The 20,201-nt window shown below is 38.8% G+C and overlaps 1 protein-coding gene across 3 annotated transcripts in view; it reads left to right on the top strand.

Annotated features, from left to right (window-relative positions):
• The first annotated feature begins 370 nt into the window (after positions 1–370).
• fhod3b (formin homology 2 domain containing 3b) overlaps positions 371–20,201 on the top strand; it is a 105,979-nt gene continuing 86,148 nt past the window's right edge. For all 3 annotated transcript variants that reach the window (XM_087812312.1, XM_087812311.1, XM_087812313.1), the window contains exons 1-3: positions 371–790; positions 8,939–9,045; positions 17,949–18,013. In XM_087812312.1, the coding sequence (XP_087668438.1) occupies positions 626–790; positions 8,939–9,045; positions 17,949–18,013 (337 nt within the window). In that variant the 5' untranslated portion in view covers positions 371–625. The remainder of the gene's footprint in view (positions 791–8,938; positions 9,046–17,948; positions 18,014–20,201) is intronic.

Here is a 20,201-nt window from a genome sequence, read left to right as displayed (position 1 = left end):
ATCGATTTTTAATGCCTGAAACTCTTCTGCGACCTCGTCACGTATTTGAAGTGTTTCAGATCGTGATTGTAATGTTAAGATTTTTATTCGTTCTTCTTGTTTTTTTCAAACCTTTTAATGTATGTTTATATTATTGTATATATTCGTTTGTAAGAAATCATAAAATACAGACACGGACATGCTTATTTGAAATGTAACGCTTGACATTTACTTAACGTCATAGTGTTGGTTTTTATTTTTTATTTATTTTTAACTGAATTTCTCCGAATGTTCGTCACGTTTGGTGCAGTCGCTTGGGTGCAGTTCTCTTCCTGGCCGCTGGAGGCCGCTGCTGCCTCTGCTTGCGGATCCGGCGAGTTTTGTGCTGAGTCTCCCGGTCCCGGTTTGTTTTGAGCCTCTTCCCAAACATCTCGAGCCAAGTGCGGCAGAAGCTGCTCCTCGACGAGCTGCCCTGGAGCAACACTCTGCGCCCGCCGGGTGTCGAGTGCGGAGCGCCCGAGAATAGCCGAGCAGAGCCGAGGCTGCAGGACTGTGTCGTCGCAGGAGGTTCTGGAGGTTCTTGTTCTCTGCCGCAGGATCTCAGGAGGACCTTCTCACATCTCGGACGCTCCTGCATGGATGCATCATGGCGACCTTCGTGTGCAGGGTCCAGTTCTTAGATGACACGGATCCCTTCAACAGCACCAACTTCCCAGAACCCACCAGACCTCCAGTGTACACCTTCATCGAAGACATCCCTCTGGTGGACCAGATCGCGGGAGTCCACAGGCTCCTCAGAGCTCCTCACAAGGTACGAGCGTTGGTCACCTTCAGAGTTCTCCTCAGACCGTCATTAGAAGAAGATCAGAGTCCAGTCATGGTCCTGAGCCTCCGAAATGTAGCAGAAAAACACCTAAAAAAAAGGTCAAAACTGTAACTTAAAGTGTTGAAAATGTAAAATATCATGTTTAAAAGTCATTCTAAATACAAATATACACTTTTAAAGTAATTTAAAAATAGAAAGTTCAATGTAAAATATATTCAAAATTTCATTAATTTCATTATAAATCTTAATTAAAAATCTATAGATGGATGTAACACATGATGTTTACCATACAAGCCCAAAATGCTGGCTTTATCTGTCTATTTCTTCTCACTCAAATCTATGCAGGAGCCAAGGTCTCAAGTAAACATGTTGATATGATTCATAGTTAAGTGGTGTCTGTTAATCTTAAATAAATACTGTTAGATTTAGATTTGTAAGGTTTTTAAGTTAAGTAAAGACATTTTTAAGATGAACTGTAGATGCTAGATTAGCTAGTTTATATCAATGCTAGTTTATGTCAATGCTAGTTTATATCAATGCTAGTTTATATTAATGCTAGTTTATATCAATGCTAGTTTATATCAATGCTAGTTTATGTCAATGCTAGTTTATATCAATGCTAGTTTATATCAATGCTAGTTTATGTCAATGCTAGTTTATATCAATGCTAGTTTATGTCAATGCTAGTTTATGTCAATGCTAGTTTATATTAATGCTAGTTTATATTAATGCTAGTTTATATCAATGCTAGTTTATGTCAATGCTAGTTTATATCAATGCTAGTTTATGTCAATGCTAGTTTATATTAATGCTAGTTTATATTAATGCTAGTTTATATCAATGCTAGTTTATATCAATGCTAGTTTATGTCAATGCTAGTTTATATTAATGCTAGTTTATGTCAATGCTAGTTTATATTAATACTAGTTTATATCAATGCTAGTTTATGTCAATGCTAGTTTATATTAATGCTAGTTTATATCAATGCTAGTTTATGTCAATGCTATCTTATATCAATGCTAGCTTATATCAATGCTAGTTTATAACAATGCTAGTTTATATCAATGCTAGCTTATATCAATGCTAGCTTATATCAATGCTATCTTATATCAATGCTATCTTATATAAACGCTAGTTTATATCAATGCTAGCTTAAGTGAAATGTACGTCTCGTAACGAAGAAAAAAATGGCTATTTAGCCACAATCAAAGGATTAATGTCTGATTTGTGTCTTAAAAGTTTTCTTGAGATCAATAATTAGATGAAAAAACATTCCACGCAAATAGTTTTTTTCGTCAAAAAATCATTAAAAAAAGATCAAAACTGTAAACTCAAGTGTTGTGATCTACATATTGGATGTTTCAATTTTAAAAGAACATGAAACATTTCCTTGTTTCCAAAAAGTCTTTTAATTCTTTCTTAATTTGTAAAAGATATTCATTAATTTCATTACAAATCTTAAATAAAAAGACGTTTTTTCCTGCCACCTGGAATCTTCGAACTATTACAATGACACTGTTTCTTAATAATAGTAATAATAATTCATCTTTCACAGCACTCGAGAACAACAAGGAGACAGAATCATAAAAGTACACAGAGATACAATAAAGAACATGAAATATAGGGAATAAACTAGTTTAAAAAGTTGGGTTTTCAGGTGAGTTTTCGGTCGGTGACTCACTCAAGTCCGTGCAGGAGCCGAGGTCTCAGGCAAACAAGTTCCGAGACAGTTTGTCATTATTCTTTAGCTCATGTTGTGTCTGTTAATAGATAATAAGTTATTCAGGTTTAAAATCAAGTAAAGGACATTTTAAACAAAGCAGTGTAATTGCTAAACTAGCTTATAGCGATGCTAACCACAATTATTCTCAGTCAAAATCTCTAAATCTACGTCTGGTAACGAACCAGAAATGTCATCCAAGTCTCAGTAAAAGGACAATAATGATGATTCATGCCTGAGCTGGAATTTTTTGTGTCTTTTTATTGTGTTTGTTTCAAAAGGGGTTTGTTAGCGTGAGCCACAAGTCCAGGTCGACACGAGCAGAACGAGCTCGAATGTCGAAGTTATGTTGTCGTCCGACGTGACACAGTTTAGACGAGCTTTATATCAGTGTTTGAGGAGCGAGTCGTGCATCAGGTGCATCACCGAGGTTACCTTTAGATTCACTCCCCTGAACAAACACAGGATTAGTGAAGAGTCGCTGGTCCGTCCTCGAGTGAGGTACTTTCCTGACGGTGTGTGTACTTATGAGTTGAAATGATATTTATTTGAGACGGTGAATGAAAAGCTTCAGACATGTCGAGCAAGAAGACGCATCACGACAACCTGTTGTCTTCAGTGGCTGCAGGTCACGCAGGTATAAATAGCTGCGACACATGGTGTCGAGGGACGAGAACACATGTGGTCTCTGGTCGCTGGTCCTGTCAGTTAGAGTCTCAAGAGTGTTGTGTCTGATTGTGTGTTTCAGTGTGTTGTGTCTTCAACTGTTTCATGAATATATAAAAACACTTTAAGTATATATATGTGTAGTATTGTTCAGTACTTGACTCTGGTGTTGTGATAGTGTAGTAACAAGTATATATGTGTAGTATTGTCCAGTACTTGACTCTGGTGTTGTGATACTGTAGTAACAAGTATATATGTGTAGTATTGTCCAGTACTTGACTCTGGTGTTGTGATAGTGTAGTAACAAGTATATATGTGTAGTATTGTCCAGTACTTGACTCTGGTGTTGTGATAGTGTAGTAACAAGGATATATGTGTAGTATTGTCCAGTACTTGACTCTGGTGTTGTGATAGTGTATTAACAAGGATATATGTGTAGTATTGTCCAGTACTTGACTCTGTTGTTGTGATAGTGTAGTAACAAGTATATATGTGTAGTATTGTCCAGTACTTGACTCTGGTGTTGTGATAGTGTAGTAACAAGGATATATGTGTAGTATTGTCCAGTACTTGACTCTGGTGTTGTGATAGTGTATTAACAAGGATATATGTGTAGTATTGTCCAGTACTTGACTCTGGTGTTGTGATAGTGTAGTAACAAGAATATATGTGTAGTGTTGTCCAGTACTTGACTCTGGTGTTGTGATACTGTAGTAACAAGTATATATGTGTAGTATTGTCCAGTACTTGACTCTGGTGTTGTAGTATTTACAGACCACATGACTCTTGATGAAGTCGTAACTACTTTCATTTGTTTTCAAACCATAATATTTCCAAACATCTGCTTTAAAAGCTGCTGGACTCACTGTATCCTCTCATCCTCAGTCATCACCGGGATCTTACAGGATTTAATTCTTCCTTTAGCTGTGGAGGACATAAAGACTGCTGCCATCTAGAACATTGAACGGGCATTTAATTGCTACACAAAAATGTTCAGTGTAAAAAATAGAAAAAATATTTGAAAGCGAAAAATATATAAAATTCACGATGTGTGAATTAAAGTGACTAAACTATGCCTTTTTAATTACATTCATATGACATTAAAAGTACTTAATTAATCAATCTTTTTTTTGAGTCCATTTATTTTAATTGAGAATATTCAAAATAAACTTCGGAATTATTATTTTTTACAGTTTTTATCTTCCCTTCACACGAGCCACATCGATACAGTATCCAGTTTAAAAATGATCATCATTGATAAAGATTTCTGCGCAACAAAGAAAGCGTTGGGAGGTCGGCGCTCCCTGAGTGTTCTGGACTTGACGACTCCAACAACAATCTGTTGTTGACTCTCAGCATTAATAATGAACTTTTACTGCCGATGCTTTTCCAGCAGCAGAACTCACGTTATAATCCACGCAGAGGGATTATGTGGTTTGAGGAAAGAACTCCCACTTAAACAGTTTAATTTTTATGGACTGTTGTTTTCCTGCATCTCTCTGGATGAAATTACAGAGCAGCGTAATGGGAAGTTATGTGAAGAACTGTTAAACACTGGTTCCTTTTTCGTGCTCCTCAGAACTTTTGGGAATTATTTTACACATCGTTGTGCGGAGACGCCGCGTCCAAGTCTCGCGTGACTTTTGTGGGTCCGTTCTTGTGTCGATTGTGTTACGGGCGCTCGGGATTTTTTAATCCGGTCTCAAGCCGAGTTGATCCTGGAATAAATGAGAGGGTTTAATTGCAGGCTCGCAGGGCGTGGTCGACCCGGAGACGAAGGCAAACACGTTTGACACGAGATAAAAGTTTTGATTTGGAAATTGCATGTTGTTTATTTTGAGTGATGCCGGGTTTCGCTGCCTGGTCAGCGGAACCGCAGGACGGCGGTTTTCAGGGAGAGGCCCGGCCTCAACGTGTGAGCTGAGCACTTGTGGTCGCGGCTCTGAACCCGGGCGTCCCAGGGCCACGCCGGGTTCAAGTCCTGGGCGGGAGACCGCCTCGCTCCCGATAATCTGTTTGCCCAATTCCTGGATTAGGGAGCGCTAATGGACGTCTTCCCTTCCCTTGTTGCTCCAGACCACTAATCTGTAATCCAGGTGGATTATATAATGATAACCTGAGGTTACACTCTGAGAATCTTTTTACTGCACAACCTGAACCAGGAAATTCAAAGATTGACCGTTAGCATCGACGTTAGCATTAGCAAGTCCGACGACTTTTGTGCGATCAAAAACCGTTTTAACCTTTCGACCTTGAGTTTAAAGTAAAAATATCTGATGGAGAATTTTTGTTCCATATTAAATTCTCGTTACATCATCATGTCTTCCAAGAAAACAGCAACTCTTTGTCTGGATTATCCTGTAATCTGTAATCTGGGAAGGCACTCGTGGACTTCCTCACTTGGTCTACGTCCTAATTTTGTTTGTCAGCGACTTGTTTTCACCTCCCAGCACAACAACAAATTTAACTGGTCCAGTTATCTGAAGATGGGATTAAAAGTTTCCACCAGTCGCCAGCATTTAACTATCCATCCATTTATCTAATCCATCCATCCATTGATCCATTGATCCATCCATCCATCTTTCATCATCTTTCAATGACACAATTATCCTAGAATACAGATGAATGTTTTTTTTTAGTGTTGAGAATCACTCTTCATTTTATTATTAAAGAAATATTGTTTAACCTGATCAACTTCAAGACTCTGGCTAAAGACGAGGAAAGACCTGAGCTGGAGAGAGGAAGTAGACTAGCATATGCTACATCAGCTAGATGCTACATTAGCTAGATGCTACATCAGCTAGATGCTACACCAGCTAGATGCTAAAACAGCTAGATGCTACACCAGCTAGATGCTACATCAGCTAGATGCAACATCAGCTACATGCTACATCAGCTACATGCTACATCAGCTAGATGCTACATCAGCTAAAAGCTACATCAGCTAGATGCTCCACCAGCTACATGCTACATCAGCTAGATGCTACATCAGCTACATCAGCTACATGCTACATCAGCTAGATGCTCCACCATCTACATGCTACACCAGCTAGATGCTACATCAGCTAGATGCAACATCAGCTATATGCTACATCAGCTACATGCTACATCAGCTACATGCTACATCAGCTACATGCTACATCAGCTAAAAGCTACATCAGCTAGATGCTCCACCAGCTACATGCTACATCAGCTAGATGCTACATCAGCTACATCAGCTACATGCTACATCAGCTAGATGCTACTTCTGCTACATCAGCTACATGCTACATCAGCTAGATGCTACATCATCTCCAGCGGCAGGTGGAACCTCCTGGTGGTCTCACCACAATGTTCTCTGACCTGCTAGTCTGAGACCCGGTGAACACATGGAAGCTTCACCTGCTGCTGGTCGACCCAGAACACAAGCATTCTTTAAATGTTTTGACAGTTTCTTACGAAATCTTCCAGTACTTCCTTCATGTCACTATATATATCTCAATAATTTGACACCATATTGTATGTTCCCTCCGTTATTATAACTATATCTTTTTGTTTCATGATATTGTAGTTTTCTTCACCCTCCTGTGGATAAATCGACAAGTACATTTGATCAACACACCTAGTTCCATCTGGATTTAAGAAAGCTTTGAAGGTTTTTTCAGAATTCAAAACCATAAAAAACAGATCTGATATCTCTAATAAATCAATATATTTACAAACTGACGTGATACAACTTGTCGTTGTGTATCTGGTTCAGTTCCTGGTCATATAAATGACAGTTCTTGAATCCTGGAAGTTGTTTAAATGTCTTGATTGTACTTTGTGTTGGTAAGTCTTGTGAAAGGGTCTCCTTGGCAGAGGTATTGGCAAAAGTTCCCCCCTTTAAAATAGCTTCCTGATCCACAAGCATCATCTCAGTTGTTCACCAGGAGTGTAAGAAAACATCCATACAAACAAATATTGAGATATTTTTTCTTGACAATACTGTATCGATTTTTTCATTTTAAATTAACCTTCAAATATTACCAGTGTTTGCTAATTTGTTTGTTGCAAATAAACTTCCAGCCTCTAGATGGCAGCAGTCATTAAGTCCTCCACAGCTAAAGGAAGAATGACTGAGGACGAGAGGATACAGTGAGTCCAGCAGCTTTTAAAGCTGATGTTTGGACATATTTTGGTTTGAAAACAAATGAAAGTAGTTACGACTTCGTCAAGAGTCATGTGGTCTGTATATACTACAACACCAGAGTCAAGTACTGGACAATACTACACATATATACTTGTTACTACACTATCACAACACCAGAGTCAAGTACTGGACAATACTACACATATATACTTGTTACTACACTATTACAACACCAGAGTCAAGTACTGGACAATACTACACATATATACTTGTTACTACACTATTACAACACCAGAGTCAAGTACTGGACAATACTACACATATATACTTGTTACTACACTATTACAACACCAGAGTCAAGTACTGGACAATACTACACATATATACTTGTTACTACACTATTACAACACCAGAGTCAAGTACTGGACAATACTACACATATATACTTGTTACTACACTATTACAACACCAGAGTCAAGTACTGGACAATACTACACATATATACTTGTTACTACACTATTACAACACCAGAGTCAAGTACTGGACAATACTACACATATATACTTGTTACTACACTATTACAACACCAGAGTCAAGTACTGGACAATACTACACATATATACTTGTTACTACACTATCACAACACCAGAGTCAGGTACTGGACAATACTACACATATATACTTGTTACTACACTATCACAACACCAGAGTCAAGTACTGGACAATACTACACATATATACTTGTTACTACACTATCACAACACCAGAGTCAGGTACTGGACAATACTACACATATATACTTGTTACTACACTATCACAACACCAGAGTCAAGTACTCGACAATACTACACATATATACTTGTTACTACACTATCACAACACCAGAGTCAAGTACTGGACAATACTACACATATATACTTGTTACTACACTATCACAACACCAGAGTCAAGTACTGGACAATACTACACATATATACTTGTTACTACACTATCACAACACCAGAGTCAAGTACTGGACAATACTACACATATATACTTGTTACTACACTATCACAACACCAGAGTCAAGTACTGGACAATACTACACATATATACTTGTTACTACACTATCACAACACCAGAGTCAAGTACTGGACAATACTACACATATATACTTGTTACTACACTATCACAACACCAGAGTCAAGTACTGGACAATACTACACATATATACTTGTTACTACACTATCACAACACCAGAGTCAAGTACTGGACAATACTACACATATATACTTGTTACTACACTATCACAACACCAGAGTCAAGTACTGGACAATACTACACATATATACTTGTTACTACACTATCACAACACCAGAGTCAAGTACTGGACAATACTACACATATATACTTGTTACTACACTATCACAACACCAGAGTCAAGTACTGGACAATACTACACATATATACTTGTTACTACACTATCACAACACCAGAGTCAAGTACTGGACAATACTACACATATATACTTGTTACTACACTATCACAACACCAGAGTCAAGTACTGGACAATACTACACATATAGACACACTCCTGATTGTTCTGCTACGACGTGCTTCAAGTCGAGATGACCGTCTATGTTCTGCTCTCTCGTAGGCGGATGATTGTGCGCTCCAGTTGTCCCACAATGGAAGTTATCTGGACCTGGAGTCCACGCTGGCGGAGCAGAAGGACGAGCTGGAGGGATTCCAGGAGGAAGGAGGGTAAGAACTTCAAGACGCACTTATGTAACGAACCATCAACACCTCTTTATGTCACGGTAATAACGACTGGACGACGCACTCCCGGGACAATTAGCCTCCAGTAATTCCTGCCTCCAATCTTAACCAGATCTTCGTCTGTAAGTCCTCCTGCGGGTCCAGACCAGACCTGTGGAGCAACTGATTGTATCAATCGTTTAGAAATCATCTCAAGACACAACAGATGTCACTGATGCTATCAAACGCTCTCCCGGGATCTTCTTATCTTAAGAAGTGTGACTTCAGATCAAGAACCTATCACTCGAGTAACAATTACGGGTCTATCTAATATTATGAGTGTTATGATGACCTTTGACCTCAACAGTCGGCTAATCCAATCAGTTCCTTCGCTCGTCTATGGAAGTATCGTCGGAAGAATGAATTCAATTTAAACATTTAAATGTTCAAACATTGTTTGTTTTTTTCAATTGAAATGTTGTTGTTTTTATAAGCATTTTTTTTTTCAACAATTCAATACAATTATTTGTATATAGAAAAGTTGAATTTGTTGTTATTGAATAATTGAATTTGTATATATATTCTTTTTTTTTCTTTTTTTTAAAATATTCTTGTTCCAAAAATTTTGTTTTTTAAATTCAATAAAAAAATGGTGTAACTAACGTCATTTTCACATTGAATTCAAAAGACCACGAATAAGACGTATTGAATATATAACATATATGTTTTTTATAATATTAAAGTATTAAAAATAACTTAGAAAAAAAATGTGTAAAAAATTATAAACTGTATATATATATATTTATATATATATATATATATATAAAAAATGTGCAGTGTTATAAAAAAACATTTTTTTATTGAATTTAAAAGGCTATGGATTAAAAAATATTTACTTTAGAAGATTAATTTTTGAATTTTTGATATTAGAAAAATTAAATCTATGTGCAAACATGTTTTATTTGAAAAATATTTAAATTATTTAATCCAAGTATTGCCAAAAAAACACATTTTATTCAACTAAGACACTTGTTGGTCCCAACCATGTTGTGTCATAAAGTTTTAGATGTAGAACCTACAGACTGTCAGTACCTCAGAGCTCCTGTGGATCCGACACAGTTCTGGACCAGAAGAGAAGAAGGAAGTCTTTCTGTATCGGGTCCACATGTCGTGTTGCTCTTGCGTCTCCACATGATTACAAGCTCCTGCTCCACCACAAACATGTATGGATTTATTTGTCTAGGACGCCATGTTTCTGTTGGACCTCCAGAGTCTGGAAGGGTTGCGAGTCTCATTCCAGGCTCTTGAGATCTGCGAGGTCACCGTGGTCCACGGCGTCTCTCGTCACATGACGCGCCCGCCAGCTGGCAGCGCCGCCGCGGGCGCCATTAAACCCACGGCGTTGTCTAGAAGGTGCCCGGCCAATTATTTCTAAAGTGGGTTCTGCTCCATAGAGTTTTATGAAGATGGTTTTTGCTCAAGAGCACTTCCCCCTGCTGTGAGCTGCTGTGGACGTGAGCGTTGTTGAGCTTTTAAAATATCTGATGTTTCACCTCAACTTGTGACTCAATCACTTCTTCAACCTTCCTGTCGAGCTGCACTCAAATCTCAGGGATTAGTTCTCTTATGAAGGAGATGACATCACTGTTGAGCTCATGTTGATGTGGTTAGAACGTGGCCACCACACAACACTACACACAAGTACACACGCCACAACACAGAAGCACACACCACCACAACACAGAAGCACACACCACCACAACACAGAAGCACACACCACCACAACACAGAAGCACACACACAACCACAACACAGAAGCACACACCACCACAACATAGAAGTACATAACACCACAACACAGAAGTACATACCACCACAACACAGAAGCACACACACCACCACAACACAGAAGCACACACACCACAACACAGAAGCACACACCACCACAACACAGAAGCGCACACCACCACAACACAGAAGCACACACCACCACAACACAGAAGCACACACCACCACAACACAGAAGCACACACACCACCACAACACAGAAGCACACACCACCACAACACAGAAGCACACACCACCACAACATAGAAGTACATAACACCACAACACAGAAGTACATACCACCACAACACAGAAGCACACACCACCACAACATAGAAGTACATAACACCACAACACAGAAGTACATACCACCACAACACAGAAGCACACACACCACCACAACACAGAAGCACACACCACCACAACACAGAAGCACACACACCACCACAACACAGAAGCACACACCACCACAACACAGAAGCACACACCACCACAACACAGAAGCACACACCACCACAACACAGAAGTACATGCACCACCACAACATAGAAGCACATAACACCACAACACAGAAGTACATGCACCACCACAACACAGAAGTACACACCACCACAACACAGAAATACATACCACCACAACACATAAGTACAAGCACCACCACAACACAGAAGTACACACCACCACAACACAGATGTACACACCACCACAACACAGAAGTACATACCACCACAACACAGAAGTACATGCACCACCACAACACAGAAGTACATGCACCACCACAACATAGAAGCACATAACACCACAACACAGAAGTACATGCACCACCACAACACAGAAGCACACACCACCACAACATAGAAGTACATAACACCACAACACAGAAGTACATGCACCACCACAACACAGAAGTACACACCACCACAACACAGAAATACATACCACCACAACACAGAAGTACACACCACCACAACACAGATGTACACACCACCACAACACAGAAGTACATACCACCACAACACAGAAGTACATGCACCACCACAACACAGAAGTACACACCACCACAACACAGAAATACATACCACCACAACACAGAAGTACATGCACCACCACAACACAGAAGTACACACCACCACAACACATAAGTACACACACCACCACAACACAGATGTACACACCACCACAACACAGAAGTACATACCACCACAACACAGAAGTACATGCACCACCACAACACAGATGTACACACCACCACAACACAGATGTACACACCACCACAACACAGAAGCACACACCACCACAACAAAGAAGTACATGCACCACCACAACACAGAAGTACACACCATCACAACACAGAAATACATACCACCACAACACAGAAGTACATGCACCACCACAACACAGAAGTACACACCACCACAACACAGAAGTACACACACCACCACAACACAGAAGCACACACACCACCACAACACAGAAGTACACACACCACCACAACACAGAAGTACACGCATCACCACAACACAGAAGTACACACACCACCACAACACAGATGTACACACCACCACAACACAGAAGTACATACCACCACAACACAGAAGTACATGCACCACCACAACACAGATGTACACACCACCACAACACAGATGTACACACCACCACAACACAGATGTACACACCACCACAACACAGAAGCACACACCACCACAACAAAGAAGTACATGCACCACCACAACACAGAAGTACACACCATCACAACACAGAAATACATACCACCACAACACAGAAGTACATGCACCACCACAACACAGAAGTACACACCACAACACAGAAGTACACACACCACCACAACACAGAAGTACACACACCACCACAACACAGAAGTACACACACCACCACAACACAGAAGTACACGCATCACCACAACACAGAAGCACACACACCACCACAACACAGAAGTACACACACCACCACAACACAGAAGCACACACACCACCACAACACAGAAGCACACACACCACCACAACACAGAAGTACACACACCACCACAACACTAAAGCACACACAACACAGAAGTACACACACCACCACAACACAGAAGCACACACACCACCACAACACAGAAGTACACACACCACCACATCACAGAAGTACACGCATCACCTAAACACAGAAGTATACACACCACCACACGCAGAAGTACACACATCACCACAACACAGAAGTATACACACCACCACACGCAGAAGTACACGCATCACCACAACACAGAAGTATACACACCACCACATGCAGAAGTACACACATCACCCCAGCAATGAAGTACATATACTACCCCAATACAGAAGTACACACACCACCCCAGCACAAAAGAACACACACCGTTCCAGCACAGAAGTACACACACTATCCCATCACAGAAGTACACACACCACCCCAACACAGAAGTACACACACCACAGGAACATACACACAGCACCAGGACACACTGGTGTCACAGGCGTGTGTCGTCAGCTGATGTGCGCTATATTGCTGGCAGGTTACATTCCTGAGGCGTCTGAGTCGTGGCGTCTTCACAGTGAGATTAGAGTTTGATCCGCGGACAGAACAGTTCAGATCATGTCACGCAGCTCATGAGCCGTAATCACTTCCACACCATGTTTCCAGCAGATCGTCGCTCGTAAATCTTCCGTCCATGAAACAGTCATTTTGTCAGAAGTTCACCAAATTAGACGGATATAGTTTTTAATAAAGTTTTCTAAAGTACTTTAAACTGGGCGTTCATCTGAGAGATTTTCCTTCAGATCAGGAAATCTAGTAGATGAGGCGTATCATATTTTTCAAAAGCTCTTTTCAGTCTTTTATTGACGGAAAAATACTTTTCCCTTAACAAAAATATTCATCCTTCGAATGATCCTGAAGTTTAATAATACTTTTAAAATATTGTTTATGGTTGAATGAGGATCAAAGGTTTCTCTGGATCTTCAGGCTCTTTAGAAAGAAAACATTCAAGAAAAGTTCTCACAGATCTTACACATTTACAATCACAAAACTTTATAATCTTACAACTTTACAATCACAAAACTTTATAATCTTACAACTTTACAATCACACAACTTTATAATCTTACAACTTTACAATCACACAACTTTATAATCTTATCATTTTATAATCTTACAATTTACAATCCTTAAAACTTTATAATCTTATCATTTTACTACTTTACAATCTTACAATTTTATAATCTTATCATTTTACAACTTTACAATTTTACAATCTTATCATTTTACAATCTTACAACTTTTCAATCTCACACATTTACAATCTCACACGTTTACAATCTTCAACTTTTCAAACTTACAACTTTACAATTTTACAATTTTATAATCTTAGAACTTTACAATCTTACCATTTTAAAACTTTACAACTTTACAGTTTTACGAATTTACAATCTTGTAATTTTATAATCCTACAACTTTCCAATCTTATTTTTTTTTAATTAAAAATCTCAAAAACGAACAATTACAATCCTACAATTTTCTGCTCGTCAACTTTACAGTTGACAATTTTTTACAATTTCCTTCTTACAACTTTACAATGTGACACCTTAACACTTTTACAATCTTACACTTTTACAATCTAACAAGGACAAACACAACACTCAAACACAGAACTACACACACCCAACATCAATGCTACACAAAAAAAACCAACACAAAAGCACACAGACTAACTCTACAAAGAAAAAAACCCACACACTACCTCAACACAATACACAACCCAACAAAGAAACGCACAAAAGCACTCAGACCAACATGTAGTTTCTGCTGTGAACAATAATAACCAAGTGTCACGACAGTAAAATGTTTATTTTAAAGCTCATTAATGAACCTAAAGTGCTGAGTCAGCAGAGGAACTACACACCATGTTTGAAGTGTGTGTGCGGGTTCACATCCCTGCGCTGCTCAAGAACCATGTTGAAGTACGTCTGAGGCTGAGCGTCTTCTGACATGTTTACGAGCGTCTGCTTCACCGCGACGACGAGGAATAATCAGTAACGTCAGGTACAGGTTTGACCGACATCATCACGGAGACTTTTCTCCAGCGTTTACTAGAAGGCGGATTATTTAAGTATCTCTGGGCTCCACCTTTTTACGAGCCGTCTGAGCCGGGAGCACTTTTTTCTCCTTTAATTGCCGAGCGAACGCACGTATGTCGGCGTCGGTTTAATGTGATAATGAGCAGGTCGGCCCGAACGGCCTCGGGGTCGGCGGCGGCGGAAAAACGACTCCTGACGACGCGGCTCCGGTTACCGGACCTCGGTCCTGATCCTGGACCTCATCACGTGATCGTGACTCTCAGGAATATTCCTGAGTCACCGTCGAGCGCTGGAGCGGCGCCAGGTGGAAGAAGGAGTCGGCCATCTTGGAGGAAGCATAAAAGCTTATTTGTCAGCGCTGAATTATGAGGGGGAGGAGGGGGGAGGAGGGGGGAGGAAGGGGGGGAGAGTCCATAAAATCTCCCCCGCCGTGATCCCGACTAGATATGTGGGATGTTTGGAAATCCCAGACTGTCAAGCCGAGGCTGTGATGACAGGGAAGAGGAAACAAGAGCTGGAAATATTTTCATTTTTAACGGTGATTTATGCAGTTTTACTGCGAAAGAAAAAGTCACTTATTGGAGGCAGAAACCTTCAAAGAACCAGACTTGGTGTTCAGTGTAAAGATCCATGTTTCCCTCAAAAAAACACAGAAAATCTAAATGATATAAACAAAAATATTCCTGTTATTGAAATATTGTATTTAAAGCATTTTTTAATTGATAATTTATTATTTTTTAAATGAAATTTTAATAATTGAATGATTTTGATTTTTTTTTTATAATTAAATTCAAAAATGTATATATTACAAGGTTGAATTTTTTTTTATTTTAATCATTTAATTAAATAGTTAATATATTAATCGTTTCATAATGAATCTATTAAATGTTCAATTGTTTAGTTTTAGGTTTTAATAAAACAATTTTTTTTAATATTCTCAATAAATGAATAGTTTTTTTACTCCTAAAGTTTTTAAATTTAAAAAATTAAATTCAAAATAATTATATATTTTCAATTAAATATTTAACTTTTGACTCTATTATACCAACGTTTATACATGTCATTACAAATATTTTATTTATAGAAATGTATTTTTTAATTATTAAAAATTAAACTATTTGTGTATTCATACATTTATAATTACTATTTTTTTTAAATTAAATGTTCAATACAGAACCTATTTAATTTAATTATTAAAAAATAATTTAGTGCTAAAAAAATTCCTTTATATCAAAATGTTAAATTCAACCCTTCAATATACTTTCATAAATATAGACTTTATTCACGTATTAAAGTGCTTATTACTTATGTTTTAACCAGTTATTACTCGTTATAAGGCAGTTTTTAGCGTCAGTATGACTGTAATAAATTGTAATAATAAACCTCCTCTAAACAACAACAACAACAAATATCTTTTCAACTAAAGAACAAAACGGTTAAAATCGTCACATAAATAAATAATTAAATCTCTTTTCTCAACACGTGGACTTTGAAAGGTTGTCTTTGTTGCTCCGTCACTCAAACACTGACAGCTGCTGATGCGTCCTTTCAAATGTCTCCATTAACGCGGTGGAGGCGGAACTGACCCCGGAGTCGCTCGCATACATGGAGACCCTCGTGTGTGACCCCCAGACTACTGTGAGGGGCTGAAGACCACATGTGTGTAGTTGATGTTCATGAGAGAATCTAACACATCAACACTATGAACGATGATGGTTCCTGTCACACTCTAACCAGGTCAACTTTTAGTTAACTTGGTAACTTGTTTCAAGACAAACTAAACTTGTACTACTTCAGTCCAGTAAACTTCACTTTAATCGTTATTTATTAAAACTAGAATCAATTAAACTAAAGTATTGTGTCTTCAGTGTGTTGTTGTTGTTGTTTTCTAACATCTTTCTTTTGTCTTGTTTTTACAAGAGTCGTTTTGTTTCTTTACGAGTCGATCAAAAGAAAGTTAGTCAAATCAAAAACAACACTTTCAATCTCATAAAAGTTTATTTTGAGTGAATTAACATTTATTTTTGATTAAAACAACATTTTTAAATTGAAAATACTTTTTTTTGACTGAAGCAAAGTTAGTTTTTTGATGGAATTAACTCTTTTTAATTGAATTAAAGCAACTGTTTTGCTTTTCATCATTGAAATTATGTTTTTGATTGAATCAACCTTTTTTAATTCAATAAAAAATACCATCACATGTTAACGAGCAAACACTTGGATGATCAGGGATGTGAACCAATACCACGATGGTACCAGTACTGACAGAAATGGACACGTTTTTGTTGTTGCATCGTCTTGTTTGTGTTTTATTTTTCTTCACAAACATGTTAATCTAACTCTGCCGTCAAAGTCCATGATGACGCAGACATAATTTCCCCCAAAATGATTACTGACAGAACAACGACAAAGACAGAATATTCAAAGAAGAGCTTCACGATATTCGATATATTGGTGTCTTGAGTTGCGATATCGATGGTATTGCGATATTTTTTCCTTCACCTAAAAATGTAGCCTAGCTCGTGAATAAGTAGCGCTAATAAATTAGTATTACTTCACTGTATATACTGAGCTAAGTCAGTGCGACGGAAAGACTCATCGCTATGGCAACCGAGCCTAACAAGCTGCGCCGCACAGTTCACAGACGGACGGAGACGTAAACAACAACGAGACATAGAAGTACAAATTGACAAAAAAAATGTTAAAAATAAATTATAATTTATCGCACGTTTTTCGATACATATAGCACGTGACAATATTGCGATATCTATATTTTTTCAATGTATTCAAAGCCAATGCACAACATTTTTAAAATGTACCTTTTTGTTGCAAAAATGTAGATAGTACAAGTTTTTGGACAAAGTTTGTACATTTTCCTATTTTACAGAAAGTTTAAACATTGGTATCGTTTCAAAAGTACAATTTAAATCCACCAGTAGTTTAATGAAGATTTCTATCTTGTCCTAACGTTGTTGTTTCTCCGCAGGAGAGGCAAGAAACACAGCGTCATCCTCCGCACACAGCTGTCGGTGCGAGTCCACGCCTGCATCGGTAAGTACTCGTGTCGCTCGTGAACTGGATCCGCGGGGCTGATGCTGCACAGTGGCAGCTCCGCTGAGAAGCAACAGAGTCTTCGCGACAAACTGCCACAAAGACCTGCGGGTTACTGTGTTCTGTCACTTTGTTCTGTCACTTTGTTTTATTGGGCCTCCTGGTGTCCTTGAGCAAGGCGAGGCAGCCGCACACGGATGATTGAAAACATGTGAGCGTGAGCCGCAAACACACGCAACACGCATGTGGAGCAGGATCTTGGTTTCCTGATGATTTGTGGTCATGATTGTGTTTGTTTGTGGATTATAGTTTATATTTTACTGAACTTTTGATTTTTACTGCGACACCTTCACTCACCAGCTCAGCAGGATTGGAGCCTTTTTTTGTGGAGTTGAGGGTTAGATTCCGGGTTATGATTACGATCAAGACTCTCCATAGATCAACACAACACTGTCTTTTTCCACCTTTTTCAATAGTGTCTGAGTCTCGTTCTGCTCCAGGTTTCTGCCTGTTCCTACCAACTGTCACTGATTCACTCGTTGTTGATACGACTTTAACTTGAGACACACACATACACACACACACTGATGATACAATAGTCACACATCACAACAACACACACACTGATGATACAATAGAGTCACACAACAGATATACACACTGATGATACAATAGAGTCACACATCACAACAACACACACACTGATGATACAATAGAGTCACACATCACAACAACACACACACTGATGATACAATAGAGTCACACATCACAACAACACACACACACTGATGATACAAGAGTCACACATCACAACAACACACACACACACTGATGATACAATAGAGTCACACATCACAACAACACAAACACACTGATGATACAATAGAGTCACACATCACAACAACACACACACACTGATGATACAATAGAGTCACACATCACAACAACACACACACACACTGATGATACAATAGAGTCACACATCACAACAACAGACACTGATGATACAATAGAGTCACACATCACAACAACACACACACACTGATGATACAATAGAGTCACACATCACAACAACACACACACACACTGATGATACAATAGAGTCACACATCACAACAACACACACACACTGATGATACAATAGAGTCACACATCACAACAACACCCACTGATGATACAATAGAGTCACACATCACAACAACACACACACACACTGATGATACAATAGAGTCACACATCACAACAACAGACACTGATGATACAATAGAGTCACACATCACAACAACACACACACACTGATGATACAATAGAGTCACACATCACAACAACACACACACACACTGATGATACAATAGAGTCACACATCACAACAACAGACACTGATGATACAATAGAGTCACACATCACAACAACACACACCCACTGATGATACAATAGAGTCACACATCACAACAACACACACACACACTGATGATACAATAGAGTCACACATCACAACAACAGACACTGATGATACAATAGAGTCACACATCACAACAACACACACACACTGATGATACAATAGAGTCACACATCACAACAACACACACACACACTGATGATACAATAGAGTCACACATCACAACAACACACACACACTGATGATACAATAGAGTCACACATCACAACAACACCCACTGATGATACAATAGAGTCACACATCACAACAACACACACACACTAATGATACAATAGAGTCACACATCACAACAACACACACACACACTGATGATACAATAGAGTCACACATCACAACAACAAACACACACTGATGATACAAAAGAGTCACACATCACAACAACAAACACACACTGATGATACAATAGAGTCACACATCACAACAACAACACACACACTGATGATACAATAGAGTCACACATCACAACAACACACACACACACTTTAGTTCAACTTGAAGTTCAGTTTGTGGTTCTGTGTGTGAGTGTGAGTGTGAGTGTGAGTGTGAGTGTGAGTGTGTGTCTCTCTCACTAACTCAAGTCAGTAGCTTCACTCGTAGCTTCACTCGTAGCTTCACTCGTAGCTTCACTCGTAGCGTCACTCGTAGCTTCACTCGTAGCGTCACTCGTAGCTTCACTCGTAGCGTCACTCGTAGCTTCACTCGTAGCTTCACTCGTAGCTTCACTCGTAG

This window comes from Callionymus lyra, chromosome 17 (genome assembly GCF_982586985.1).
Source record: "Callionymus lyra chromosome 17, fCalLyr1.hap1.1, whole genome shotgun sequence".
NCBI classification, from domain to species: domain Eukaryota; kingdom Metazoa; phylum Chordata; class Actinopteri; order Syngnathiformes; family Callionymidae; genus Callionymus; species Callionymus lyra.
The sequence above is the reverse complement of the archived record's forward strand: the minus strand, read 5'-3'. Positions and strand labels throughout refer to the sequence as shown.